The following is a 27,582-nucleotide window of genomic DNA, read 5'->3' as shown; positions in this document are numbered from 1 at the left end:
TGGCCAGCCCTGGTTCATGCCCCAGCACCATATATATGGTTCCCCAAGCACAGTGTAGGTGATAACTCATTGTAGTCCCAGTCCCTTCCCCAACTGCCTTGCACCAAAAAAAAATCATCTGCTCATAGATGTAGCTCAGTGATAGAATGTTTTCCTTGCATGGGGAAGGCCCTATATTTGATCCCTGGCATCACAGAAATGAATGTGGTTTGCCTTGGACAGAGCAATGGCTCAGTGGTAGAGTATGAGCCTCATATAAGGGAGTCCCTGAGGTCTCCACCTGGAATCAGTATTTTTATTATTGTTGTTGTTATTGTTATTATTATTATTATTTTTGGAGGGCCACACCCAGCGTTGCTCAGGGGTTCCTCCTGGCTGTCTGCTCAGAAATAGCTCCTGGCAGGCACGGGGGACCATATGGAACACTGGGATTTGAACCAACCACCTTTGGTCCTAGATCGGCTGCTTGCAAGGCAAATGCCACTGTGCTATCTCTCCGGGCCCTGTTATTGTTACTATTATTATTTTGTTTTGTTTTTGGGTCATACCCGGTAACACTCAGGTACTCCTGGCTGTGTACTCAGAAATTGCTCCTGGCTTGGGTTACCATACGGGACACCGGGGTATCAAACTGTGGTCCGTCCTAGGCTAGTGTGTGCAAGGCAAACGCCCTACCACTTGTGCCACCGCTCCAGTCCCTAGAATCAGTATTTAAAAAAAAAAAAGAAGTTGGGGCCAGAGCAGTGGTTCAGTGGTAGGGCATTTGCCTTGCGCGCACTGGCCTAGGATGAACCATGGTTTGTTGGATTCCCCAGCGTCCCATATGGTCCCCCAAGCCAGGAGTTATTTCTGAGCGCATAGCCAGGAGCATTACCGAGTGTGACCCAAAAACCAAAAAAATAAAAAAAAGATTGTGTGAGCTATAGCACAGCAGGTAGGTTGTTTACCTTGAATGCTGCCAACTTGGGTTCGATCCCCAGCATCCCTACAGTCCCCCAGCTTGTTAGGATTGATTTCAGAATGCCAAGCCAGAAGTAATTCCTGAGTTCCGCCAGGTGTGGCCCCCTAAAAAAAAAAAAACAAAAAATAAAAATAGGGGCTGGAGAGATAGCATGGAGATAGTGCATTTGCCTTGCATGCAGAAGGTCTGTGATTCGATTCCCGGTATCCCATATGGTCCCCTGAGCACTGCCAGGTGTGACCCCAAAATAGATAGATAGATAGATAGATAGATAGATAGATAGATAGATAGATAGATAGATAGATAGATAGATAGATAAAAATAAAAATAAATTTATGGGCTGGAGAGATAGCATGGAGGTACGGCGTTTACCTTTCATGCAGAAGGTCATCGGTTCGAATCCCGGCGTCCCATATGGTCCCCGTGCCTGCCAGGAGCAATTTCTGGGCACGGAGCCAGGAAAAACCCCTGAGCACTGCCAGGTGTGACCCAAAAACCACACAAAAAATAAATAAATAAATTTAAAAACAAAAAGAAGGAAAAACAAGAAAGGCTGTTGGATTGCTGGTCCTACTCTAATCAGTACTGTATTCCACCCTAGGGTGTGTGGGATTGCTAGATCCCTTCCTACTTGTTATTCCTTCTCCATCCTAGGGTGTGGTCTGGTTCTTGCTGTGTGGGTTATTTCCTGCATCAAACAGACCCATGCGGCTAGTTTTGGAGCCTGGGGTTACGCTTTTAGAAGGCAAATGATTCATCTTAAGTAAACCCACTGGAATATAACAATTTCTATAGCACTTTCCTGAAAAGATTTTTAGAAATTCAATAAACTGGAAATTGCATATAAAGGAGAACCTAGTAGAGCAGAATGATTTAAGGTCCAATTCTGGCAGATTGCTAGATGTATCCTTTTTTTCCCCTACTGCCTCTAGTTAAACTGGGCAAAAAGCTGAGCTCTTTAACCCTCGATTTCACTTTCACTTTTTGTTTGGTGTTTGGTCTTTGGGCAAACGCTCAGGGATTATTCCTGGCTCTACGCTCAGAAATCACTCCTGGCAGGCTCGGGGGACACTATGGGATGCCGGGATTTGAACCACCATTGTTCTACATGCAAGGCAAATGCCCTACCTCTCTGTATCTCTCTGACCCCATCACTTTTATACTTTTTATATTTTGGGTGTAAGGGCTCTACCCAGGGGTCTGGTCAGGGTGTGCTTAGGGTTCTAGTACTGCTTTGGGGACCATTAATTTGTGCCAGGGATTAAACCAGGGTAAGGCAATTAAATTTGCAAGGTAAGCGCCTTCTCCCCTGTATGGGCTCTAGCCCTCAGTTTCATCTTTAACATTAAAGGACAAGAGGCCAGGAGCCTGAGTGGTAGCACAGTGGTATGTTTGCCTTCCAAGCAGCTGGGACGGCCCAGCTTCATCCCATATGGTCTCCTCCCACCCCACCCCCCAAAAAAAAACCCAAACAAAAGACTTTTTTGAAAAGTTACATGGTTGGAGAGATAACTCAAGCAGCTGGAGGAGGTAAAGAACACTCTTTAGGCTGGAGAGATAGCACAGTGGTACGGTGTTTGCCTTGTATGCAGCTGACCCAGGACTGACGGTGGTTTGATTCCCTACATTTCTCATATGGTTCTTTGCACCTGCCAGCAGCAGTTTCTGAGTGCTGCCAAGTGTGACTCAAAAAAAAAAAGAAGAAAAAAAGAACACTCTTTACATAAGGCTGGCCCAGATTTAATCTCTGACACCACATAGTTTCACACACACTACTAGGAGTAACCCCTGGAGGGTATGGCCCTAAAGAAACAAAATTATGACTTTAATGCAGGCTTAGAAAAAGATATTTAAACTCTTTTTGAGGAAGTCAGTGTAAATTTTTTTATAAATTGCCACATATTACCTATTTTTAAATTATGGCTATAAAAATGTCTGATATAGGGCTGTAGTAGTGGCTCAGGGCGTAAGGTGTCTGCCTCACACGCAGTAGCCTAGGGCGGACCACAATTCAATCCCCCAGCATCCCATATGGTCCCCCAGTCTAGTAGAGATTTCTGAGAGCATAGCCAGGAGTAAACCTCTGAGTGTCACTGAGTATGGCCAAAAAAAAAACAAAAAACAAAATATGTATATTTATATGATATATAAAAATATTATCTAGAAAGGAGGTGAGTGGAAATAAAAACTAGAGATGACTATTTATGACTTACTTAACTTTATTGTTAACGGGTCATGATTGGAGCTAGAGAGGCCGGCTTCTCCAGCAGAGAGACAAAACAAGACTCATAGTTGATATAGCACTACTATTTTGCCTGATACAAAGCTGATCCCAAGAAAAACTGTTTTTAAATTTATTTTTTAGGATGCTGGTCGTTTGCTATACATTGGCCAAAATGAGTGGACACATGTAAATTGTGCTTTGTGGTCAGCAGAAGTGTTTGAAGATGATGATGGATCATTAAAGAATGTGCACATGGCAGTGATCAGGGGCAAGCAGCTGGTAAGAACTTGTGGAGAATTGTTATGAACAAAGGTTCCTTCTTGATATGGAAAGAGAGCTCAAGGCACTTCAATCCCTAGCATTGCATAGTCCCCTGGGCTGGAGGATTTCCCCCAAAACTGAAAGAAAAAGCAAACCAAAAAAAAAAAAAAAACAACCCTCTAAGTAAGGCGTTTGCCTTTCATGCAGAAGGTCATTGGTTCGAATCCTGCCATCCCATATGGTCCCCCCAAGCCTGCCAGGAGCGATTTCTGAGCGTGGAGCCAGGAGTAACCCCTGAGCGCTGCCAGGTGTGACCCAAAAACCATAAAAAATATAAAAAAACAAACTCTAAGATTTCTTCTTCCCTCTTGATTCCTGTTTGTTCTTTCTGTGCATAATAGTTGTGCCTCCTGTTTTTCTCAGTATCTTCCCTGTTTACTGTGGACCAGTTACTGTTCTGGCCCTTGAATGAATACTGCAAAAGAAATTTTTTAAAATGTAGTGATAGCAGTTGACCTGCATTCAATCCCATATGGCATCCCATATGGTCCCCTAAGCCTGCCAGGGGTGATTTCTAAGTGCAGAGCCAGGAGTAATCCCTGAGTGCCACCAGATATTTGGCCCAAAAAAACAAAAAAAAGAAAAAGAAGATGGAATTTTTTTTGGGAGGGGGTGAAGCCATAACACAGCAAATGGGGCTGTTTGCTTTGCATGCAGCTGACCTGTGTTCGATTCCTGGTCCCAGCCTTCCAGGAGCGATTTCTGAGCACAGAGTCCGGAATAACCCTGAGCATCACCAGGCATGACCCAAAAAATCAAAAATGAATAAATAAAACATAGGTTTTTACCTAGCTGAGAAGTAATTCAGATATGTAAGTTGAGTGTTTGAGACAGAATGATCTCAGGAATTCCCAAATGAATCAGTATTCTTTGGTCCCATAGGCTAAAACCCATACAAAGGGGGTGCATGGAAAGTTATTGATAGCAGCTTAGTATAATCAGAAGAGGAGATATGGGAGGAAAATTGTAAAAGCCTTATTATGAGAGAAAGACAGAATACAAGATGAAGGATTATCAAAAGGAAACGAAGATAAATACAGAGAAAATACTAAGTCATGCAGTGACACACACACATATCCAACCCTAGAGAGAAACACAGATTGTAACAAAATAAGGTAGTGACTTGCAGATTAGTTGACAGGTTTATCTGTTAAGTGAGTAACTTAAGAGAATCATTGTTTGTGATGAAAACAATCCTTTTAGAAATGAGATTTCTGGGAGGATGTAAGGTGATGCTATTAGCATTGATCGCTGGGAGTTTCTCATCTTCCTAACCCTGCTGTGTCTCCTTAGGGGAAGTAACTGATTTGGTCTATATTTAAAATCAGATTGTTGTTGTTGTGTCTCGGTAATTCAAGGGCCCTGTGGACAGTAAGAGAGAGAGTTTGTTAGAGGCTTTATGACTTCTCCCTATAGTCAGTAATTCAGCAGACCACCAGTGAACCAAAGATCTAGGAAAGCCTGGCAGGTTTTTTCTGTGGGGGAGGTAAAGAGGAGCTGACGATGCTGTAAGTCTAAGACAGGACTTTCTGGATTGTTAGAGATGTGAATTCTGCCAAAAACCCGGCGCTACTGTGGGTTGCTGCCTCACCTCCTGCACCAGCAACTATCACTTCATGTGTTCCCGAGCCAAGAATTGTGTCTTCCTAGATGACAAAAAAGTATATTGTCAGCGACATCGGGATTTGATCAAAGGCGAGGTAAGAGCTTTGGTTGTGTTGGGGGGCAGGAGAGATAGCCATCGGTTGGGCATTTGCCTTGCATACCTGCTGACCCTGTATGAACCTGGGTTTGATTCCTGGCATCTTGTTATGGTTCCCAGGGCCTGTCAGGAGTAACTCCTGAGTGCTGCCAGGTGTGGCCAAAAAAAAAAAAAAAGAGCTTTGGTTGCTTTTTGACTACTCTAAGAATTCAGGGAAAATATTCTGGGAAACTGCCTGCAGTTAGTTAGGTTTTGCCTCCCTCTTAGGTTTTCCTAGAATTAGCCCCTCTTAGGAGCAACACTGAGTGCTGTTAGTGAAACTGAAGGGGCTAATGAAACAGCACTTTTCTACTTCTGGTATCAGGAGAAGAGCAGGTGAGAGACAGGCCAGTAAGAACTGCCTTGGGTTTTCATTGAAGGTGGTTCCTGAGAACGGATTTGAAGTTTTTCGAAGGGTGTTTGTGGACTTCGAAGGAATCAGCTTGAGAAGGAAGTTTTTCAGTGGTTTGGAACCAGAAAATATCCACATGATGATTGGTATGATATAGGTCTTGGTTGTGGGGGGCTTGCTGTGGTATAACGGGGACATGTTCTGGGTTGAGGGGTTACACTTCCCTCACCATATTCTTTAACCAGTGCTTTCCTTGGGCAGGCTCCATGACAATTGACTGCTTAGGAATCCTCAATGATCTCTCTGACTGTGAAGATAAGCTCTTTCCTATTGGATATCAGTAAGTAACTCTAGAAAAAGCAGAGAGGAACCTCCACAACTTGAACTCTCTGAAGCAGTGAGCAGATTATTTATTTATTTAGAGGCAGAACCTTACTTATTAGGTGTGTGTAACTGAAAGGAAAATTAGCCACTCATTCTACTTTGAGATTGGGGCTACTATTGCCTATATATCAGCTAACTCCAGTTCTGGAAATAGGTATAATTCAGATCAATTCAGAATCGTTTTCATGTGAAACCAAAATATAATTCACAATTATAAATTCCATTTATAATTATAAAATTATAATTTTATTATAATTATAAAAGGTGGGGGGCCGGGCGGTGGCGCTGGAGGTAAGGTGCCTGCCTTGCCTGCGCTAGCCTAGGACGGACTGCGGTTCGATCCCCCGGCGTCCCATATGGTCCCCCAAGAAGCCAGGAGCAACTTCTGAGCACATAGCCAGGGGTAACCCCTGAGCGTCACAGGGTGTGGCCCAAAAACCAAAAAAAAAAAAAAAAATTATTAAAGGTGGAGCCCATTTGCCTTCCACAGTGCCTACACAGGTTTGATCACCAGCATCCCATATGGTCCCCAGAGCCTGCCAGGAGTGATTTTTGAGCACAGAACAAGGAATATCCATCCTCTGAGCACTGTTGGCTGTGACCCAAAAAACAAATAAAATAAAATATATTCTTCTAAGGTTTATATTCAAAGCCCAGATCTTTATAATAGATTAAATGCATCTCCTCAATTTTACCTTTTAGATCAGGGGTCTCAAACTCAATTTACCTGCGGGCCGCAGGAGGCAAAGTCGGGGTGATTCTTGAGTGCAAAGTCAGTAGTAAGCCTTGAACATTTGGGATTATGACCCAAACAACTAAAACGAAACAAAACAATAAAAGATTCCTCTAGGGCAAGGCCACAAAATGTTGTACGGAGGGCCGCAAACGGCCCGCAGGCCACTAGTTTGAGTTTGAGACCATCTAAGATAGTCTTCTAAATAAAATTCAGAATATAAAAACCTCTCAATAACCAGGTTCTACAGTTAGGCTTTATCAATCTTTCCCTTTTGGAATAAACAGCTCAAATGTCTCAGGCTAACAGCACAGATTTTAAATCCCATTCCTGTGTTTTCTTCTTAGGAATCTTATCTCACTATATAAATACTTCAGTTTTTTCTGCCTTCAGTTCTGGCTGCCCAATCTGTATACCACATTTAGCTAGCTGGTAGCTCGCAGTGGTCCTCAAACTATGGTCCGCAGGCCACATATTGTATTTGTATCTGTTTTGTTTCTTCATTGCAAAATAAGATATATGCAGTGTGCATAAGAATTCGTTCATAAATTTTGTTTTTACTATAGTCAGACCCTCCAATGGTCTGAGGGACAGTGAACTGGCCCCCTGTTTAAGAAGTAAAGACATTGAGCTAATTAATTTGTAGCAGTTTTGTTTACCTCCTCTTTTGGGACTTTTCTCCCAAAGGAAAATAGCTCAGGTTTATTCACTCCTCACACTGCAGGGCCACAGCCTCTTCTGAGTACCAGTGACTATTTCTTGGAGCTGGTCTTAGGATTTTTTTTTCCTCCGTGTTATAGGGCATTTTAATGTTGCCGTCTACTTACAGTAACATTTTAAAATAGACCTCTGTTGTTTCTGAGAGACTAGGGAAAAAACAGACTTGATAAGCTTAGGCAATTGTCACAAAGGAAATCTGCCATAAAAATTTCCATCAAGAGCTTTATTCTCTAAATGGAGGCCAGTGCTAAGGCCGAGCAGAGGCCTGGGTGGGTTTGTCTCTTCTTGATGCTTGCTCTTATGGGACACCGTTTTCCAGGTGTTCCAGGGTGTACTGGAGTACCACAGATGCCCGCAAACGCTGCGTGTACACTTGCAAGATTGTGGAGTGCCGTCCCCCAGCGCTGGAACCTGATATCAACCGTACGGTGGAGCACGACGAGAATAGGACCATCGCCCACAGCCCGACAGCCCTGGCTGGTAAGTGTCTGAGCTGAGTGGGGCAGGAATTTAGTTCTAGGGAGTACCGACCGTTTGAGGGTGGGATGTTCCTCAGAGGGGTCTTTTTTTGTAGGACAGGAATTTAGTTCCAGGGTGCACCAACTGCTTGATGGGTGAGATGTTCCTCAGAGGGGTCTTTTTTGTTTCTTTTTTTTTTTTTTTTTTTTGGTTTTTTTGGGCCACACCCGGTGGTGCTCAGGGGTTACTCCTGGCTCTCTGCTCAGAAATAGCTCCTGGCAGGCACGGGGGACCATATGGGACACCGGGATTAGAACCAACCACCTTTTGGTTCTGGATCGGCTGCTTGCAAGGCAAACGCCGTTGTGCTATCTCCCTGGGCCCGTCTTTTTTGTTTCTAGTTCCACATGCTTCATATTGACGGGTTCATTTGTTTGATACTTCAGTTCTTATTTTCATTTTGGTTTTGGGTCACACCAGACAGTATTCAGAGCTCACTCTTTGCATTGTGATCAGGGATCACTCTTCTCATGATCCCCCTCATGGCAAACTTACGGGGGACCTTATGGGTTGCCTGGGATCGAAACTGGGTTGGCTATGTGCAAGGGGCTCAACCCCCCCTATTATTGTCCTTTGGCTCTGGCCTTGTGGCCTGATACTTTTGCTAGATACTTTTGGTTGAGTCTTCACTTCCTCCTGTAGAAATATCCTCTAAAGAAAGTCAGAACACAGCTGATCTCCTGAGTCTCTCATCACCAGACCGACCTCATTCCCAGACCTCTGGCTCCTATTACTACCACGTCATCCCAAAAACCTCCAGGATTCGAACGCCTGGTTACTCTCCAACACAGAGATCCCCTGGCTGCCGGCCTCTACCTTCTGCAGGTAAAGGGTTTTACTCACCCTCTCTAACCCAAGAAGGTCCATTCAGTGATGAGTTATTTCCCAGCCATTTTTCTCCCAATGATTCCACTAGGCAGAAATGTTGATATCCTTAAGTCACTAACCAGCAGAGGCCCCATTTGCTGTTGTCATTGATGAACTGTGTGGCTTTTTCTCTCCGATCTAGGAAATCCTACCCCGACTACTCATGAAATCGTCACAGTGGGGGATCCTTTACTCTCCTCTGGACTTCGAAGCATCGGCTCCAGGCGTCACAGTACTTCTTCCTTGTCACCCCAGCGGTCTAAACTCCGAATAATGTCCCCAATGAGAACAGGGATTTCTCACGCAAGGGACTGTGTTTCCTCCGTCGGAACCATTGCAGATCTCGAGTCAAGTGCCAAAGCCACCGAGCAGGCTGTAGGGCCGCTGAATTCAAGCACCAGCTTAGGGCAGAGCATTCCCACCTTTTCTAGTCTGCAGAGGACAGCGGGAACTGTGGGCACCAAGGTTAGTCACTTGGATGGGTCTTCAGCATCAGATCTGAAGCATTCCAGTGCTTCTGACTCTGCATCCAAGAGCTCCTCTTTGAAAGGAGAGAAGACAAAAATTCCGGGTTCCAAGAATTTAGAAGGAGCTACTCATGGCCTGGTCTACTCTGGCATTCCAAGACTGGCCCCACACAACTCCACAGTCGGAGAAGTAAATGCCAGCAAGATGGGCACTTTCCCTGAACTCTCTTCAGCATCATTTGCATCGAAAGAGGCACTCTCCTTCCCACCGCTTCACTTGAGAGGGCAAAAGAATGACCGAGAGTCACAGCCAGATCCAAATCAACCCACAAAAATCCTTCCCGACGAAGAGAGTGAAGTAAAAGCCTTTAAGCTGCCCACTACGAGCAGTCGACCGTCCATCATAAATGAACATGGGGGTTCCAATTCCAGAGATAGGAGGCTAAAGGGAAAGAAGGGCTGTAAGGAGATCTTTAAAGAGAAGCATTCCATGCAGGCTTTTCTAGAACCCGGTCAGGTGACAGCCAACGAAGAAGGAAATCTCAAGCCGGAGTTTGCCAATGAGGTTTTGGCTCCCGAGTTCATGGGGCCCCGGCCATGTAATAATGTTTCCTCTGATAAGCTTGGGGACAAAGTCCTTTCTCATCCCGGAGTCCCCAAAGGTCTGTCCATGCAAGCAGAAGGACTGGCGAAGGAATCACCGGCGTCTCGGAAGCGGACTGTCAAGGTCACACTGACACCTCTGAAAATGGAAAGCGAGAATCAGTCCAAGAATGCTTTTAAAGAAGGCAGCCCTGATTCCCCTTTGCAGATGGAGTCAGTGTCCCCACCTGATGCAGTCACAGCCTCTGAGAGCCCAAGAGATGGGCCTGTGGCCCAGCCCAGCCCCAACAACAGCTCTCCGCAGGATTCTCAGAGTAACAACTATCAGAGTCTGCCCGGGCAGGACCGAGGCCTGCTGCTGCCTGACGGCCCAAAGGCACAGGAGGACGGAGCCTTCAAGAGACGCTACCCACGCCGCAGCGCCCGGGCCCGCTCCAACATGTTCTTCGGGCTCACACCACTCTACGGAGTCCGGTCCTACGGGGAAGAAGACATTCCCTTCTACAGCAGCTCCACAGGGAAGAAGCGGGGCAAGCGGTCTGCTGAAGGCCAAGTGGATGGCGCTGATGACTTGAGTACATCGGACGAAGACGACTTATACTATTACAATTTCACCAGGACCGTCATTGCTGCAGGAACAGAGGACCGGCTGGCTTCACACAGCCTGTTCCGGGAGGAAGAACAGTGCGACCTGCCCAAGATCTCCCAGTTGGACGGGGTAGATGATGGAACCGAGAGCGACACAAGCATCACGGCCACCACAAGGAAAAGCAACCAGGTTCCAAAGCGAAATGGGAAAGAGAATGGGACAGAGAGCTTGAAGATGGAGAGGCCTGAGGAGGTGGGTGAGAAGGAGCATGCCATCAAGGTTGCTGTGGGCCACAAAACTGAGCCCAAGATGGACAACTGCCATTCGGCCAGTAGGGTAAAGGCCCAGGGCCAGGACGCCCTGGAAGCGCAGCTCAGTTCGTTGGAGTCCAGCCGCCGAGTCCACACGAGCACCCCCGCTGACAAAGCCCTCTTGGACACTTATAACACCGAGCTCTTGAAATCCGACTCTGACAACAACAACAGTGACGACTGCGGGAACATCCTCCCCTCCGACATCATGGACTTTGTCCTCAAGAATACACCGTCCATGCAGGCTTTGGGAGAGAGCCCCGAGTCTTCCTCTTCGGAACTCCTGAATCTCGGCGAAGGCCTGGGTCTCGACAGCAACCGGGAAAAGGACATGGGTCTCTTCGAGGTCTTCTCTCAGCAGCTGCCTCCCGCTGAACCCGTGGACAGCAGCGTCTCCTCGTCCATCTCGGCTGAGGAGCAGTTTGAGTTACCGCTTGAGCTGCCATCTGATCTTTCTGTTCTGACCACCCGGAGCCCCACTGTCCCAAGCCAGAACCCCAACCGACTAGCCGTCATCACAGACTCGGGTGATAAGCGAGTCGCCATGCCGGAGAAGACGGTCACCTCTTCGGAAGGAGACTCGGCGCTGCTGAGCCCGGGAGTGGACCCAGGCCCCGAAGGCCACATGACTCCGGACCATTTTATTCCAGGACACATGGACACAGACCACATCGCCAGCCCCTCTTGTGGGTCAGTGGAGCCAGGCCACGGCACCAATCAGGATTTAACACGGAACAGTAGCACGCCGGGCCTGCAGGTACCTGTTTCTCCTTCTGTTCCCATTCAGAACCAGAAATATGTGCCCAATTCTACTGATAGCCCTGGCCCGTCTCAGATTTCAAACGCAGCCGTCCAGACCACTCCACCCCACCTGAAGACCGCCACAGAGAAGCTCATTGTGGTCAACCAGAATATGCAGCCACTTTATGTCCTCCAAACGCTTCCGAACGGAGTCACCCAAAAAATACAGTTGACCTCTTCTGTGAGCTCTGCACCCACTGTGATGGAGACCAGTCCTTCCGTCCTAGGGCCCATGGGCAGTGGGCTCGCCCTTACCACAGGACTCACCGCAAGCTTGCCGGCCTCTCAGTCTCTGTTCCCCCCAGCCAGCAAAGGACTGCTCCCCATGCCGCATCACCAGCACTTACACTCCTTCCCTGCATCTACTCAAAGTAGCTTCCCGCCCACCATCAGCAGCCCACCCTCAGGTCTGCTGATCGGGGTGCAGCCTCCTCCAGACCCCCAGCTCTTGGTTTCAGAAGCCAGCCAGAGGACAGACCTCAGTACCACGGTAGCCACTCCATCCTCTGGACTCAAGAAAAGACCTATATCGCGCCTGCAGACCCGGAAGAATAAAAAACTTGCTCCCTCTAGTACCCCGCCCAGTATTGCCCCGTCCGAGGTGGTTCCCAACATGACACTTATCAACTTCACCCCCTCCCAGCTCTCAAATCACCCCAGTCTCTTAGATTTGGGCTCACTTAATGCTTCTTCTCACCGAACCGTCCCCAACATCATCAAAAGGTCTAAATCTGGCGTCATGTACTTTGAACAGGCACCCCTGTTGCCCCAGAGCGTGGGAGGAGCCCCAGCCCCAGCAGCTGGCACGTCCACCATAAGCTCAGAGACCAGCCACCTCACGTCGGGGTCTGGCTCTAGCTTGGCCTCTGGTTCCTCCGTCCTGAATGTCGTGTCCATGCAAACTACAACCACCCCGACAAGTAGCACATCAGTTCCCAGCCACGCCTCCTTAGCCAACCCCAGGATGCTGGGCAGCCCTGACATTGGTTCCATCAGCAATCTCTTAATAAAAGCCAGCCAGCAGAGCCTGGGCATGCAGGAGCAGCCCGTGGCTTTGCCACCAAGTTCAGGAATATTCCCCCAGCTGGGCACAGCTCAAACTCCTCCGAATGCTGCCATGACTGCCGCCCCAAGCATCTGTGTGCTCCCCTCCACCCAGCCGCCAGGTCTGACTGCTGCGTCCCCTCCGGCAGACACAGAGGAGCACTATTCACTGCGGCATGGCACCCAGCTCCTGGCCAGCAAGACTGGGCTGCTGTCCTCCCAGCGGGACCACGAGTCGGCACCCGGGACCCATGGAACCAGCTTCTCCCCACCCGGAGAAGCTCCTAACAGTCTGGGGCTCGAACAGAGCAAGGCACCCCTTTCAACTATGCACACCAGCTTAGCCTCTCCCGGGGGCTCACCGCCCTCCTCTGGGCAGCCGTCAGCTTCAGCAAGCCCCTCAGGGCCAGGTCCCACTAAACCCAAACCAAAAAACAAACGGATTCAGCAGCCTTTGGAACGAGGGAATGGCAAGAAGCACAGAGTTTCCCATGCGCGACCCAGCTCTACTGAAGCACACATTCCAGACCAGGACTCGGGGCCCATGGCTGAGACCTCAGGCCCAGGGTAAGAGGCCCTGTGGGGAACCCCACCATGTCTTTGGGCCTAGCCAGTTGGCCTCAAGGCCATTGAGAGGGGGGAGTCTTGAGAAGGACCCACCTGTCCAGTCACATAACTTGGGACTCTTCCCTTCTCACCATGGTGCCTTATAAATTATCTGCCCGTGGATAGTTTTTCCCTGAGATGGGACACATCTGTGATCATTCTGCTCTGATGACAGAATGCCCACTGTCCTTGTGTCTCCTCTCTCAGAGACTTGGGGTGTCGAGCCATGATGATTCCTGTCTGGAGGCCTAGGTCACCTAGTGTAGCTCCTTAGGGAAATCTTGTTCAGATTCACTCTGACAAGGGATATACCTGAACACTCCCCACAAGCATGTCTGTGTATCTGTGCTCAAGAAGCAACCATCAGGGCCCAGAGAGATAGCACAGCAGTGTTTGCCTTGCAAGCAACCGATCCAGGACCAAAGGTGGTTGGTTCGAATCCCGGTGTCCCATATGGTCCCCCGTGCCTGCCAGGAGCTATTTCTGAGCAGACAGCCAGGAGTAACCCCTGAGCACCGCCGGGTGTGGCCCCCCAAAAAGCAATAAATAAATAAATAAATAAATAAATAAATAAATAAATAAATAAATAAGCAAGCAACCATCAGACAGAAAATTTGTTGCTGGTGTTCCAGAAGATTTCTTATACTTTACCCCAGTTAGCTCCGACCTTGAATCCATATCACTCACTGCAGGTTCATTACCCAAGCTCAGACAAGTGGTTCTTAGCTTCTCTTGTTTGGACAGCACAGTCCCCAGTGGCTTTTATTGAAATGGTCTATGCAAATGGTTTTGTTCCAGGACTCCAGGGCCAGAAACAGAGCAGCAACAGCAGGATCCAGCGGGCACGGAGCAGGCATCCCCAATGGCCAGTGGGCAGCCTGCAGGGTGAGCAGAGTTGGGCCTCTTAGATGACGCCATTGTGATCTTTGTTGCCTGTTTGGTTTTTTCTTTTTTAACCACATTCTATGGGGGTCAGGGCTTATTCTGCCTTTGCACACCAGAATCATTCCTAGTAGTACTTGGGGTACATAGGGATGAAACCAACGTCATCCACATGTAAAGCAAGCACCCTTATGACTGTGCTTTCGTTCCAGCCATATCAATGTGTTTTGTTTTGTTTTTGTTTTTGTTTTTTTTTTGGTTTTTGGGCCACACCCTGTGACGCTCAGGGGTTACTCCTGGCTATGTGCTCAGAAGTTGCTCCTGGCTTCTTGGGGGACCATATGGGTCGCCGGGGGATCGAACCGCGGTCCGTCCTAGGCTAGCGCAGGCAAGGCAGGCACCTTACCTCCAGCGCCACCACCCGGCCCCTCAATGTGTTTTTAATGAAAGTAATCCATGCTGGTGGAGGGAAAAATAATTCTAAATAATTTTGAGGGGGTTACACCCAGCAGTGGTGCTCAGGAGTTATTCCTGGCTCTGCGCTCAGAAGTCTCTCCTGGGAGGCTCAGGGGACCATATAGGATGCTGGGATTCGAACTGGGGTCCGTCCTGTGTTGACCACATGTAAGGTAAATGCCTTATTGCTGTGCTATTGGTCCGACCTCAATTCTAAATACTTTTATTCTTGGGACTAGGGTGTTTGCCTTGCATACAGCAGACTCGGGTTCAATCCTAGCATCCCATATGGTCCCCTTAGCCTGCCAGAAGTAATTATGAGCACAGAGCCAGGAATAACCCCTGAGCGTCACTGGTTCTGGCCAAAAATAAAAAATAAAAACCTGAAAAGATTTTAGTATACTTCTTGGTGGGGGGGCCATTGGTTTTGTAAGGCAAATACCTTCCCCCACTATATTATCATCTCTCTGTCCCCATTTCAGTATACTTTATGGATTAAAAAAAATTAAAAATGACCCAAGAGATCTTTTTTGGAAGGGTCACACCCAGTGATGCTCAGGTTATTTCTGGCTTTGTACTCAGCAATTACTTCTGGTGGCCCTTAGGGGACCATATGGTATGCCGAGATTAAAATCCAGGTCACCTATGTACAAAGCAAGCACCCTATCTGCTGCTATCTCTGGTCCCCTCAGAGAGTACTTTGACTGCAGAAGCTGGTGATGATGCTCCAGCCCTGGGGTTTGCTGTTGGCTTGAGTGTAAATGCTCACTTCAGTTACTTCTGGATACCTCTCATGTTTTCTAATACTCAAGAGAAAAATGTCAAGGACACCATCTGCCAGCAGGAAGTTATTATGATATTTTTGGGAGGAGTCTAAGTGTTGGAGAGAACTCTAAGGGGACACATGACTGGGGAGACCTGAGGAGGCAGTGTGCTGTCCTGCTGGCTTGTACCTTCGTGTTTAATGTAACTGACATAGCTGCAGGCACAGTATGGATGATTTCGTCTTAGAATTGAAGAATTACCTGATGTTATGCCTCTTGGTTGGTTTTGTTTTGTTTTTTTAGGCAAGCAGCTGTTCTTCCTGAGAGTCAGGCCACACAGAATCCACCAAGTGAGCCAGAAAGTGCAGGTAAGTGGGTGGCCACAGGTTACAACCAGAATTTCAAAGCCAGCAATAAAATCACTTGATTTCAGATTAAACATTTTATAAATAAGCATTCCTTGCTTTTAAGACTTGACTGGCCTGAGTAATAGCCTGAAACTCAATACATCTATATGAGCCTCCAAGCTTTTCTGTGCTGGGAGAGCCACTGGCTCTGTTCCCTGATAATCTGTCCCCTGAAGGTGCAGAGCCCATAAAACATTCTTCAGACCTTGCTTTGGCCTCTTATTTTAAGTCACTAAAGAGTGCCAAGAACCACTCATACAAGGCTATCTCTCCCGGCTGCAGTTTTGTTACCAGCATATGGAAATAATGATTCCATCTAGACGGTGAGTCAGGCCTATTGAAAACTACTACAATGGTTCTGACCCTCTTTGCTTTCTCCCTCATAGAACCTAAACCTGTGGAGGAAGAAGAAAGTCAGTTTAGCTCTCCTTTGATGCTTTGGCTCCAGCAAGAGCAGAAGCGGAAGGAAAGCATCGCAGAGAAAAAGCCCAAGAAAGGGCTCGTGTTTGAAATTTCAAGTGATGATGGTTTTCAGATTTGTGCAGAAAGTATCGAAGGTGAGGAGATTCTGTCAGGTTGGCCCAGGGCCGGAGAGCTAGTGCAAAGGACTTGCATACAGGAACCCTGGGTTTTGTGTCTGTTGCACCCTGGTCCCCCAGCACAATTGGGAATGTTCCTTGAACAATGTGCTGGAAGTAAGCCCAATCACCACAGGGTTTTTGTCTTGTACTAGATCCTGTGTAGAGGCATTGTATATATGACGTATCATGTGCCTAGCTCATGACACCGATGATTTCTTTAAGATGCCACACATAGTCCCAGGAAAATAGTGCAAAGGGCTTTTGTGAGGCTTTCCTAGGGAGGGCCGCAAATGGCCCACAGGCCACGAGTTTGAGACCCTGTTCTACAGGGAACTTTTCTTCCCTCTTTCCCTTCCCTTTCTGTTTGAGGGGTGGGGTGCAACTTCACTGCCTCAAGTGACAAGCCTATATGACAAGCACTTTAGCCATGAGTTACTGGATTACAACGAATTCTCTTTCCTTATTCATATCTTTGTATCCCTAGCTTAGGGTGTTTGTGAGCCATGGAAAGCCCAAGGCATGGTCGCTAGGTAGTGTAAGGGATAGTGAAGAGGGCCCGGAGAGATAGCACAGCGGCGTTTGCCTTGCAAGCAGCCGATCCAGGACCAAAGGTGGTTGGTTCGAATCCCGGTATCTCATATGGTCCCCCGTGCCTGCCAGGAGCTATTTCTGAGCAGACAGCCAGGAGTAACCCCTGAGCACCGCCAGGTGTGGCCCAAACAAACAAACAAACAAACCAAATAAAGGGATAGTGAAGAAAGGAATCTCTCTGTACGCCAGTCAGGATTATTTTGCAAAAACCCATGAAAATGAGGAGGATGGGATTCTGTTACAGGAGATAACAACAGTTGGGTTATATAGAGAGGAATGGGGGTTTAAGCAGAGAAGAATGGGTAGGCTTTTAATGAAGATACTTTTTTTCAAGTTTATTTTTTTTTAATATTACATGCTTAGGAATCACAGAGAAATCAAATACAAAAAATGAGTTGAGATGGAGCTTAGCAGAGAGGAAATGACCCCACCCTCCACCTTAATGAAGATATTTAAGCCCATTATGAAAGATACAGTAGGAACCAGTAAGGGAATGGTGTTACCCTTACACATGACAAACCCAGGTTCTATGCCCTTCATCCTATGTGGTTCCCTGGGCATTGCTGAGTGTGTTCCAAAACAAAAGATACACACTAGGGGCTGGAACTATAGGACAGTAAGTAGCCTTGCACTTGGCAGACCTCCGTTTGAGTCCAGGTATTTTGTATGGTCTCCTGAACCACCGGTACTAAGTTCTAAGTACCACTGGTATGACCTAAAAGCCTAAACTTTCACTGGCTATAGTAATATCATGTAACCCTACCTGAAACCCCCATCCAAGCAGCGAAGAGAACATTAGCTAATGGCCAGCCTCCAGTTTGGGAGGGAAGAGTCTGCAGTACCAGACTACATAGCCTTCGCATTCTGGAAAGCAGAAAGAACATCAGGAAGCTCAGTGTGGTTGCTTCCTATCCTGTGAGACTGATGCAGTCAGAGAAACCATGGTGAATGGTTGGTTGCTGATGAGAAGCTTGTCCCCTGGCCCAGTCTCAGTAGGAAAGTCCAGGCACAGAGAATGGGCATGCTTAATGTCTGAGTGGACAGGGAGAACAGATGGAATTGACTGAAGATTCTAGCCCAGATGACATAAAACAAGTATATGAAGAACACAAAACTCCCTAGTTGGAGAAATCCTTGGGCAGCAGGGGTCAGGGACTGTTGGCATTGAGAGATATCTCATGAGTGTTTTCTTCCCTCAGATGCCTGGAAGTCACTCACAGATAAAGTCCAGGAAGCTCGGTCCAATGCCCGCCTGAAGCAGCTTTCCTTTGCAGGTATGGCTAGATGTGTCCGTCTTCTCCCCTCTCAAAATATTCTGGTAGTCCCATGATCTATGCTATAGTCTTGAGTCTATTCACCCTCCCTCCATCCCCCAAATAATATATTTAATATTTTTCTTTCTTTCCTTTTATTTTTGACCTCCATGATTTTTTTTTTTTGGTTTTTCGAGCCACACCCGTTTGATGCTCAGAGGTTACTCTTGGCTAAGCACTCAGAAATTGCCCCTGGCTTGGGGGGACCATACCCATATGGTCCGGGGAATCAAACCTCGGTCCTTCCTTGGCTAGCATTTGCAAGGCAGACACCTTACCTCTAGTGCCACCTTGCTGGCCCCATGATTTTTTTTTTAATTTTGGTTTTTGGGTCACATCTGGCAGCGCTCAGGGGTTCCTCCTGGCTGTGTGCTCAGAAATCGCTCCTGGCAGGCTCAAAGGACCATATGGGATGCCAGGATTTGAACCACCATTCTGCATGCAAGGCAAACACCCTACCTCCATGCTATCTCTCTGGCCCCAACCTCCATGATTTTTGAGACAGGACTCAGAAGCTACTCCCAGTGTTGTCCTCAAGGTTCTTGGCAGTCCTCAAGGGACCATACAGTGCCAGACATCCCACCTGGGCACATTGAGCTGACTCTACCCAAGGTTCCTCTTCCTCGGCCAACACCTATTTTTTGAATTTTCTATATTAACAAAACATTTATTTTTTTATTTATTAGTAATTTCTCAAAGATAATATAATGAGATGATGCCCTTGACCTAAAATGTGAAGTAAATTAACTACTTGCTAGTGCCTGGAAAGCTTATATCTGTATCCCTCCTTCCCATGAGCAGAGCCAGTTAGTTCCTCAGCAGCCTTTTGTGCTAATAGACATATCCAGTGTAGTTAGAAAATAGTAAGAGATTTGGGCATGCGACTGAGTGAAATCTCCGAAGAGGATTCCTCCATACATTCACTGGAACACAAGCAAGTTATATGTTGGGGTGCTGGCATGTTTTCTCATTAGAGAGCTGCCTCTACAAACAGGAGTTTGCAGAACCTGGGACTTTATTCTCTCCAGGCAAAAAGGGAATTATACAGGCCAGCCTGTTCATGGCCTTAGGATGGATACCAGGCACCAGATGGGCCCCAGTCCCCACACTGCTGGAGGCTCGACAGGAGTTAAATAAAACAGTGGCATCAGGACCCATTACTGAATGGCAGAAGAGCAGGTTGGCAAGTGTAAGGCTGCAGGTATACCACAAAGTGCTGCCCATGTACACCAAGAACAGTCCCTGGGGTTCGGCTCTACTGTTTATAGCACATGCGCGCACACACGATATAGATCATACCCTCTCACCAAGTCTCAGACTGTTGTTTAGAACACACACACCACAACAGAGTGCATCTTATAGGAGCACTTCAACCTAGTATGTGAGCATCACAATCTAGTGAGAGTGCTGCCCATCGTTCGTGGTGACCATGGAAGGCAGAGGGGTATTTGGACATTTACACACAGATCTCTCCTTTACATACATTCACTTACATCACATGTTCATGTAGATTCTCTCATATGTACATACGTGTACACCCAGATCTCTTCGTGTCCATACAGATCCCCCTGTATATGCATATTCATGTACATGTACATGCAAATTTCACGCCAGTGGGATCGGGGTCAGAGTACATAATCCAAGATTCGAATCCCGTCATGTGGTTCTGTGGCCATAGATGTGGCAGTTTAGTTCTCCATGCCTCAGTTTACTTAGCTTAAATTATGCTGCGCACACCTACCCTGTGTAGTACCTAAGAGCAGAAAGTGAAGTGCAGAACTTCTATGGGGCGTATGGTACTCAGAAGTGTCCAGAATTTGCTGATTTGTTTTAATTTGTGTTTTCCACATTGCTAAACCCATGTCCTCCATTGTGCCCCAGTGCAAGTTCCTTACATTAGAGGCATCTCTTCAGATCACCATGCTCCTCACTACTCTGGTATCTCTGCCCCTGCAGGTGTGAATGGTTTGAGGATGTTGGGGATTCTCCACGATGCTGTTGTGTTCCTGGTTGAGCAGCTCTCTGGTGCCAAGCACTGTAGGAATTACAAATTCCGCTTCCACAAACCGGAGGAGGCCAATGAACCCCCCCTCAACCCTCACGGCTCAGCCAGGGCCGAAGTCCACCTGAGGCAAGTTGCTTGTATGGGGTCTAATTTGATTATCTTTGCAAGATATTTTCTCACATGTCCTTTGAGATTTCCAGTAAAGCCCTCCTTCAGTGTTTCTCGTCAAGCCTTTCTCTGAATATACTCTTCATCTTTTGGCTCCAGGAAGTCAGCATTTGATATGTTTAACTTCCTGGCTTCTAAACACCGGCAGCCCCCTGAGTACAACCCCAATGATGAGGAGGAAGAGGAGGTTCAGTTGAAGTCAGCTCGGTAAGGCTCAGTGCAGAGGTTTAAAGAGAACTCCCTTATTTTCTCTGCCCCAGCCCTCGAGGCTGTGTGTGGTATAGCTTAGATAACATTAAGATAATGAAACTTGATTGGTGGAAGTAGGAGTTGGTGGCTGGCAAAGAAAGGAATATGTTACAGAGAAGAAATTCGAGTGATCATCACTTCCCTACACCACTACATACCACACACATCCCTGCCTCCAGTCATTGGTCTGATCATGGCCCACAAGTGCTTTTTCAGTAAAGGAGGCCGGGTTTTATGAGGTGCTGATCAGAGTCATCTAATTGAGAGCCCTTGGGTGCAGGACTGATCATTTCCTGAGGGCATCTAACTGATCCTGAGTCATGTCTCCTTAGGAGGGCTACCAGTATGGATCTGCCAATGCCTATGCGTTTCCGGCACTTGAAAAAGACTTCTAAAGAGGCAGTCGGTGTGTACAGGTATGGCTAAAAAAAATCTAGGGTTGCAAAACACAACTGAACTTTTTCAAAGATAAAGTGGGCCATCTGCTGGAGCTTTCATTGTACCAGCACTCTCTCTTTTTTTTTCCTGGGCTACACCCAGCAGTGCTCAGGGGTTACTCCTGGTTCAGCACTCAGAAATTGCTCCTGGCACGCTTGGGGGATCCATATAGGATGTCAGGAACTGAACCCAGGTCTATCCCTTGGTCAGCCACTTGCAAGGCAAACGCCCTGCCACTGTGCTATCGTTCGGCCCCTGTACCAGCTCTCTTGTGTTAACCAGGGAATTTACTATAGTATGTATCAAATATCGCATCTCGGAGCCAAACTGGCTAAATCCTTTATCCTGGGCCACTTGTTAGAACAATTGACATATTTGAACCCAAATCCTACACCGGTGAACTGTCAACCGTGAGATTTCATTCAGTGTTGACACAGTGAACCTTCCATGTAAGATCTGTCATTGATTGGTCCTCTGTCACGTTTCTAGGTCTCCCATCCATGGCCGGGGACTGTTCTGTAAAAGGAACATTGATGCCGGTGAGATGGTGATCGAATATGCCGGCAATGTCATCCGGTCCATCCAGACTGACAAGCGAGAGAAGTATTACGACAGTAAGGTGAGTCTCACCCGTGCCTTCTTCCAGCTTGGCTTGTTCATAGCAAAGTGCCAGAAGAGGCAAGAGAAATAGGACAGCAAGGGGGCACTTGTGAAGGGAGGCCATGCAGCCAACCTGGGTTTGAGCCCCATAATCCCTATATGGTCCTGTGAGTCCTGAGTGCAGAACCAGATGTAAGCCATGAGTAATGCCAGGTTTAGTACCCCTCCCCCCAAAAAAAGGGAAAGATCCATCAATTCTAAGTACCCCAAGATTAGAAGAGAAATTGTTTTCTTGATTCTAAAGCTTTATTTTTTTTTTAATTTATCCAGAATTGATGATGCATCCTTAGAAATTTCAATTCAGAGACCTGTAGTGATAGTGCAGCTGGAAGGGTGTTTGCGTTGCATATGACCTGCCCGAGTTTGGTCTCAGCCACCTCCCATGGTCTATGGTTGCCTGAGCACCAGATTTTAGGTTTCTCTATCCTGTGGCAAGTACAGAAAAGTCCCGTCACTGGGCTTTCACATTGGGAACATATTGAAGGCTGAGGGAGCTCTTTCTGGATGCTTTGCTAGAAGTAGCCAGTGCCCGTCAGACAGGAGCAGCAGTAAATGTGCCCCTTTCCTTTGGCCCGTAGGGCATTGGCTGCTACATGTTTCGGATCGATGACTCGGAGGTCGTGGATGCCACCATGCATGGGAATGCTGCGCGCTTCATCAATCACTCCTGTGAGCCCAACTGCTACTCTCGAGTCATTAACATCGATGGGCAAAAGCACATCGTCATCTTTGCCATGCGCAAGATCTACCGTGGGGAGGAACTCACTTATGACTACAAGTTCCCCATCGAGGATGCCAGCAACAAGCTGCCCTGCAACTGCGGCGCCAAGAAATGCCGGAAGTTCCTAAACTAAAGCTGCTCTTTTTTCCCCGGTGGTTTAGTCCTCGGACCCGGAGCCACCCAGCGCAACACTGAAGGCCTTTGCCAGGAGCTGGGAGCTCCAGGACATCTGGTGGGGACAGTGGAAGGGCCTCCTGCCCGCTGTGCTCCCTCACGTCCCTTCCTGACATCGGACATGTGGTCACCATCCTGGAGAGAGAGAGAGAGACGAGTCTTGAAGAGAAGATTCAGGACAGCTTTCCACTAGGGCCCCTTGATGGAAGGCCATTGATTCTTGGTGGGAAGCCTCGTGAGGGGTGGTTATCCTGGGAGAGGAAGTCTCCTCACCTGGGCCCTCCCCCCAGCACTGTATGTGAGGGGTCCAGCAAAGCCCCAAGCACAGGGCTGGCGGGACCCAGCCTGCAGGCATCTGTTGAGCAAAGAGACCAGGTCTGGGGGATGGGGGTCCCCTAGTATTCTCCCACTTGAGAGCTCACTTTTGGTGGGAGACAGACTTCTTAGCACCTTTGGTGTCAACAGGCTGTCTTGGGGTTGTGCCAATGAATTACCAAACATTGAGCCTGTGGGCGTGTTACCCCCATGAGCCTTATCTCAGCCACTTTCCCTCGTGACCGTAGGAGCCGCTTCCTCTCATTCCTTCTCTTCACTCCACTTCCTTGTCTCCCCGCCCTCCATCACCCTGCTTTCCCATTCCTTCTGGTTGGTAGGGGAGAGGGACCTCCTGTCAGGAGTGGCACCCACACCTCTCAAACGTGCCCTCAGCCTCTGAGCACCCCCGCGGGGAAGTGGACAGGACCTACTGGCCATAACCAGACAATTTGGAGACGTTTTCCATTATGCTCCACGAGCGTTACAAAAAATAGATGTAGCATGATTTTTTTTTTGTAGATGAAGTAAAAAAGATTATTTAAGTAGTATTTGAATCATGCCACAGCCAGAGTATCCCCACAGGATGTTCCCTGACACCCCCCCCCACTTCCCCAGATTTCCCCAGACCCCAGTCCTGGGACAGGGTAACTTTCTCTCTCCCCACCCACGTCCCCACCCAGTAAGACATAGGAAGGCGTACTTTTAAGTGGTGGTGCCCAGTGGAAGGCAGAACACTAATCAGATTTCAAGGCCCGAAACTTAGGGGACCCAAGCACCCCATGTGGAGGAGCTTGCCACAGTCCACAGATGAAGGACATCACGTGACGCCACTGCCCGATCGATGGCTCCTTGGGATGTGGCCGAGACAGCGTCGACCGTTCCTTCTCTTCCTTCCCACAAGACCCGAACCTGTTAAATTAAGTCATCGGATCTTACTCTGTTCTGTTTACAGTTTACTATTTAAGGTTTTATAAATGTAAATATATTTTGTATATTTTTCTATGAGAAGCACTTCATAGGGAGAAGCACTTATGACGAGGCTATTTTTTAAAACCGCGGTATTATCCTAATTTAAAAGAAGATCGGTTTTTAATAATTTTTTATTTTCATAGGATGAAGTTAGAGACAATATTCAGCCGTACACACAGTCTGGTTTTTTCCTGCCCAGCTTCCCCCGGAAGGTGTGCTTGTTTGATGTGTCACTGTGTGTGCTCTGTTGACATACACGTCTCCTGGGTTTGCTCTCTTACAATACACAGGGAAGGATGGTCCCCGCCCCATGGGCCTGCCCTCCTTCCCGTCCTGAAGCTCCTCCAAGGCTGGCTAGGATCTTGCCACAGCAGTTTTCTCTCCTCTCCTCCTCCATCTCTCTCTTCTTCCCTTCCTCCTTCCAAGTTAGCAGCCAAGTTCACTGGCAACCTTGACATTGTCCATCACCATCTGCCTCATAGGTCACCTCGTTCGCGGTCCCCTCTGTCCACCACGTCCTCGGACCCCATCCCAGCCCTGGTTGGGGGCAGCCCGTTGAAACTGAAGCACAGTCTGACCACTCACGATCAAGCAGGTGTCTCTGACCCGAGATGGTTCGCTCACTGGGCCACTCGGAGCTGGGTCGTCCTGGTGGGGCCAGGGTAGCCCCTTCCCTTCCTCGGAGGTCAGTGAAGCAATACGACTCCGCCCAGCCCGGCTCTGCCGTGCCTTCCATCCTTGACTCCCTGTGCTTCCGTCACCTTCTGAACTTTGGTGGCTCTGCTGGCACATTGTCACTGTTCCCACTGTCCTACAGGGAGCCCAGCACTGTGGCCAGGACGGCAGAGATTTCCTTGTCCTCGTGGAGAAGTGCCAGCAGGGGACGGGAAAGCGCTCTACCCAGACCTCACCTCCCTTCCTCCTCGCCCGTGAACAAGACACAATGGCCCCAAGGCCCCACTCGTGTCTGGTTTCCTTGATTATTGCACTGTGTGAGGTTTTTGGTTTTCTTGTTTTTTGTTGGTTTTGTTTTTTTTTTTGGTAAATCCTTTATTTTTCTTTTTTCTTTTTTTTTTAAGAAAGAACCTTAAGCTGCATTTGTTACTGAGATGATTAATGCACTGATGGGTCATGAAATCACCTCAAGAACGACCCAAAGGCCAGTCGGGGGTTGGGGGGGGAAACTCAGCTAAATAGACCTAGTTACTGCCCTGCTAGGCCATGCTGTACTGTGAGCCCCCTCCTCTTTCTCCCCTAAACCCAGACCCTCAGGCTGGGGAGGAGCCACAGAGGCCTTCTCCCGCCAGCCACAGATGCCTTCGAGCTCCCCGGCAGCCACAGAAGTGACCCCAGCATCCTCGTCTAGCTCCGCCTTGAGTCCATTGCCAAAATCACATCTGCCAGCACCCGGGGCCTCCGCCAAGGGGTCCCTTACCAGAGGGAAGGCAAAAGCCAAAGTGGCATAGCTTTCTGTCCCCGAAACAGCCAGCTCCGCGGCGTGGACAGTAACCAAGGCACTCTCCGCACAAAAGTGCAGACTGAGGAACTGTCGTGGGTCATTCCCCAGGACCCCACGAGGTATCCCCAAACTCTTCAGGAGTCACAGCTGCAAACCTGGCCGATTCCCAGTGTGGGCCAGCTCCCTTAGAGCTTTGCTGCTAGACCTGTTGTGGCTGCATTTCCTGGTAGCCAGTGCCAACTGCGTGACCAGGATGGCTGCATGGCGCTGACCCTTTGGCCGGAACTTGATCCCCTGGTCCCCCTGTGTTACAGTTCACCACCTCCAGCCAGCCCCTCTGGTTTCCAGGCCAATAACAATGAAGGGGGAGCTCCGGCAGCTATCTCTACATTTTCAACCAGATCCTTTGTTGGGCTTCAGCCCACCCGCCCTCCTTACCCCTTGTCACTCCCCGGCCAGCGCAGTGGGCACCATGCAGCTCCCTTGATTTAAAAAAAAAAAATACAACAAAACACAATCTTTTAATGAATGTATCTTTCTAAAGGACTGACTTCAATCAAATATCTGAAAATACTAAGGTCAAAACCTTGTCAGATGTTAACTCTTTTAAGTTCGATTTGGGATTCTTTTCTAATAGAGATCAAGTTTGCAGGTTTTTTTTGTTGTTTTTGTTGTTCTTAAGGAAAAGCGGGTTCATGCAAAGGGCTGGGTGTAATTTTATGTTTGATTTTCTTCAGTTTTAAAGCAATACAAGGTTATTGAGCAGATGGTTTTGTGCCGAATCATGAATACAAATACTAGTTAAGTCTCACACTCTGAAAACTTGCAACTTTTTTGTTTTGGTTTTCAAATAAATATAAATATGATATATATAGGAACTAATATAGTAATGCACCATGTAACAAAGCCTAGTTCAGTCCATGGCTTTTAATTCTCTTAACACTATAGATAAGGATTGTGTTACAGTTGCTAGTAGTGGCAGAAAAATATCAGTCTGGCTGACTCTGGTCCCCAAACAGGAAACTGGACCTGATCGGGAATCAGCAGCACATTCCCAGGACCAGAGCGAAATGCAGAAATGGGGTCACCTGGATTTTTTTCTGCCCGTGAATGTTGCCAGTCAGTACCTGTACTCCTTGTTTCTCTATTTTTGGTTATGAATGTTGGGGTTACCACCTGCATTTAGGGGAAAATTGTGTTCTGTGCTTTCCTGGTATCTTGTTCCGAGGTACTCTAGTTCTGTCTTTCAACCAAGAAAATAGACTTGTGGTGTTTCTTTTATTGAACTTTTACAGTCTCTTTAGCAAATACAGGTAGTTGAATAATTGTTTCAAAAGCTCAACAGATGACAAGCTTCTTTTCTAGAAATAAGGCATTTCTTGACAACTTTATCATGTATAACAGATCTTTTCAGTTTTTGTTTTTGTTTTTTTTTTCCTTGTGTTCTTCCAAGCTTCTGGTTAGAGAAAAAGAGAAAAAAAAGGAAAAAAAAAATGTGTCTAAAGTCCATCAGTGTTAACTCCCTGTGACAGGGACGAAGGAAAATACTTTAATATTCAAAAATAATAATGCTGAAAGCTCTCTACGAAAGACTGAATGTAAAAGTACAAAGTGTACATAGTTGTAAAAACAAAGGAGTTTTTAAACATGTTTATTTTCTATGCACTTTTTTTTATTTAAGTGATAGTTTAATTAATAAACATGTCCAGTTTATTGCTGCACATGGCTGAGCTTCCTTTGGCGTTGCTGGGGTGGAGGCAGCAGGGAAGGGACAGCTGCTGACCTCACTGAACGGACCAAAGTCCTGGCTTTCTTCTCTGTGCCAACCTCAAACTATCTCCTTCGCAGTCGGGAAGACAAGGGTCCTATACTTCTGCCTCCCCCCACTTTATCTAGGGCGGGTAGCCAAACAAGCTTGTCACATCTCTTCCTGTTTGCTCATACCGAGTGAAAACCTTTCAGGGAGACCAAGATCCTTCCCACTACCTTCCCTCCACCTTACGGATGAAAATTGGATTCAGTCACTGTTTCTCTTAGGACTGAGTTGGTGGTTAAGAAATATTTGAATATGCTGCCCAGCCAGGTTCTTTAACCCCAGGCCAAAGGGGGTTGCCAAAGAGTTTGAGTTGACATTGGCTGGAGTTCTGAGAATGGGTGATGGTCAAAAACTATCCCTCCCTCTCCAGC

At 47.5% G+C, this 27,582-nt stretch overlaps 1 protein-coding gene across 1 annotated transcript in view; it reads left to right on the top strand.

Annotated features, from left to right (window-relative positions):
- The window catches only part of KMT2A (lysine methyltransferase 2A), a 98,653-nt gene extending 71,537 nt beyond the window's left edge, over positions 1–27,116 (top strand). Inside the window, exons 21-36 of the mRNA XM_049778393.1 lie at positions 3,327–3,464; positions 5,048–5,206; positions 5,628–5,745; positions 5,861–5,939; positions 7,756–7,916; positions 8,598–8,780; positions 8,965–13,204; positions 14,042–14,128; positions 15,649–15,713; positions 16,139–16,309; positions 18,124–18,198; positions 20,194–20,372; positions 20,514–20,617; positions 20,992–21,075; positions 21,587–21,716; positions 22,336–27,116. Coding sequence (XP_049634350.1) covers positions 3,327–3,464; positions 5,048–5,206; positions 5,628–5,745; positions 5,861–5,939; positions 7,756–7,916; positions 8,598–8,780; positions 8,965–13,204; positions 14,042–14,128; positions 15,649–15,713; positions 16,139–16,309; positions 18,124–18,198; positions 20,194–20,372; positions 20,514–20,617; positions 20,992–21,075; positions 21,587–21,716; positions 22,336–22,611 — 6,249 coding nt within the window. The 3' untranslated portion in view covers positions 22,612–27,116. The remainder of the gene's footprint in view (positions 1–3,326; positions 3,465–5,047; positions 5,207–5,627; positions 5,746–5,860; positions 5,940–7,755; positions 7,917–8,597; positions 8,781–8,964; positions 13,205–14,041; positions 14,129–15,648; positions 15,714–16,138; positions 16,310–18,123; positions 18,199–20,193; positions 20,373–20,513; positions 20,618–20,991; positions 21,076–21,586; positions 21,717–22,335) is intronic.
- Positions 27,117–27,582: the final 466 nt, after the last annotated feature.

The sequence above is a fragment of the Suncus etruscus genome, chromosome 8 (assembly GCF_024139225.1).
Source record: "Suncus etruscus isolate mSunEtr1 chromosome 8, mSunEtr1.pri.cur, whole genome shotgun sequence".
Lineage (NCBI taxonomy): Eukaryota > Metazoa > Chordata > Mammalia > Eulipotyphla > Soricidae > Suncus > Suncus etruscus.
This window is presented reverse-complemented; position numbering and strand designations above follow the sequence as displayed.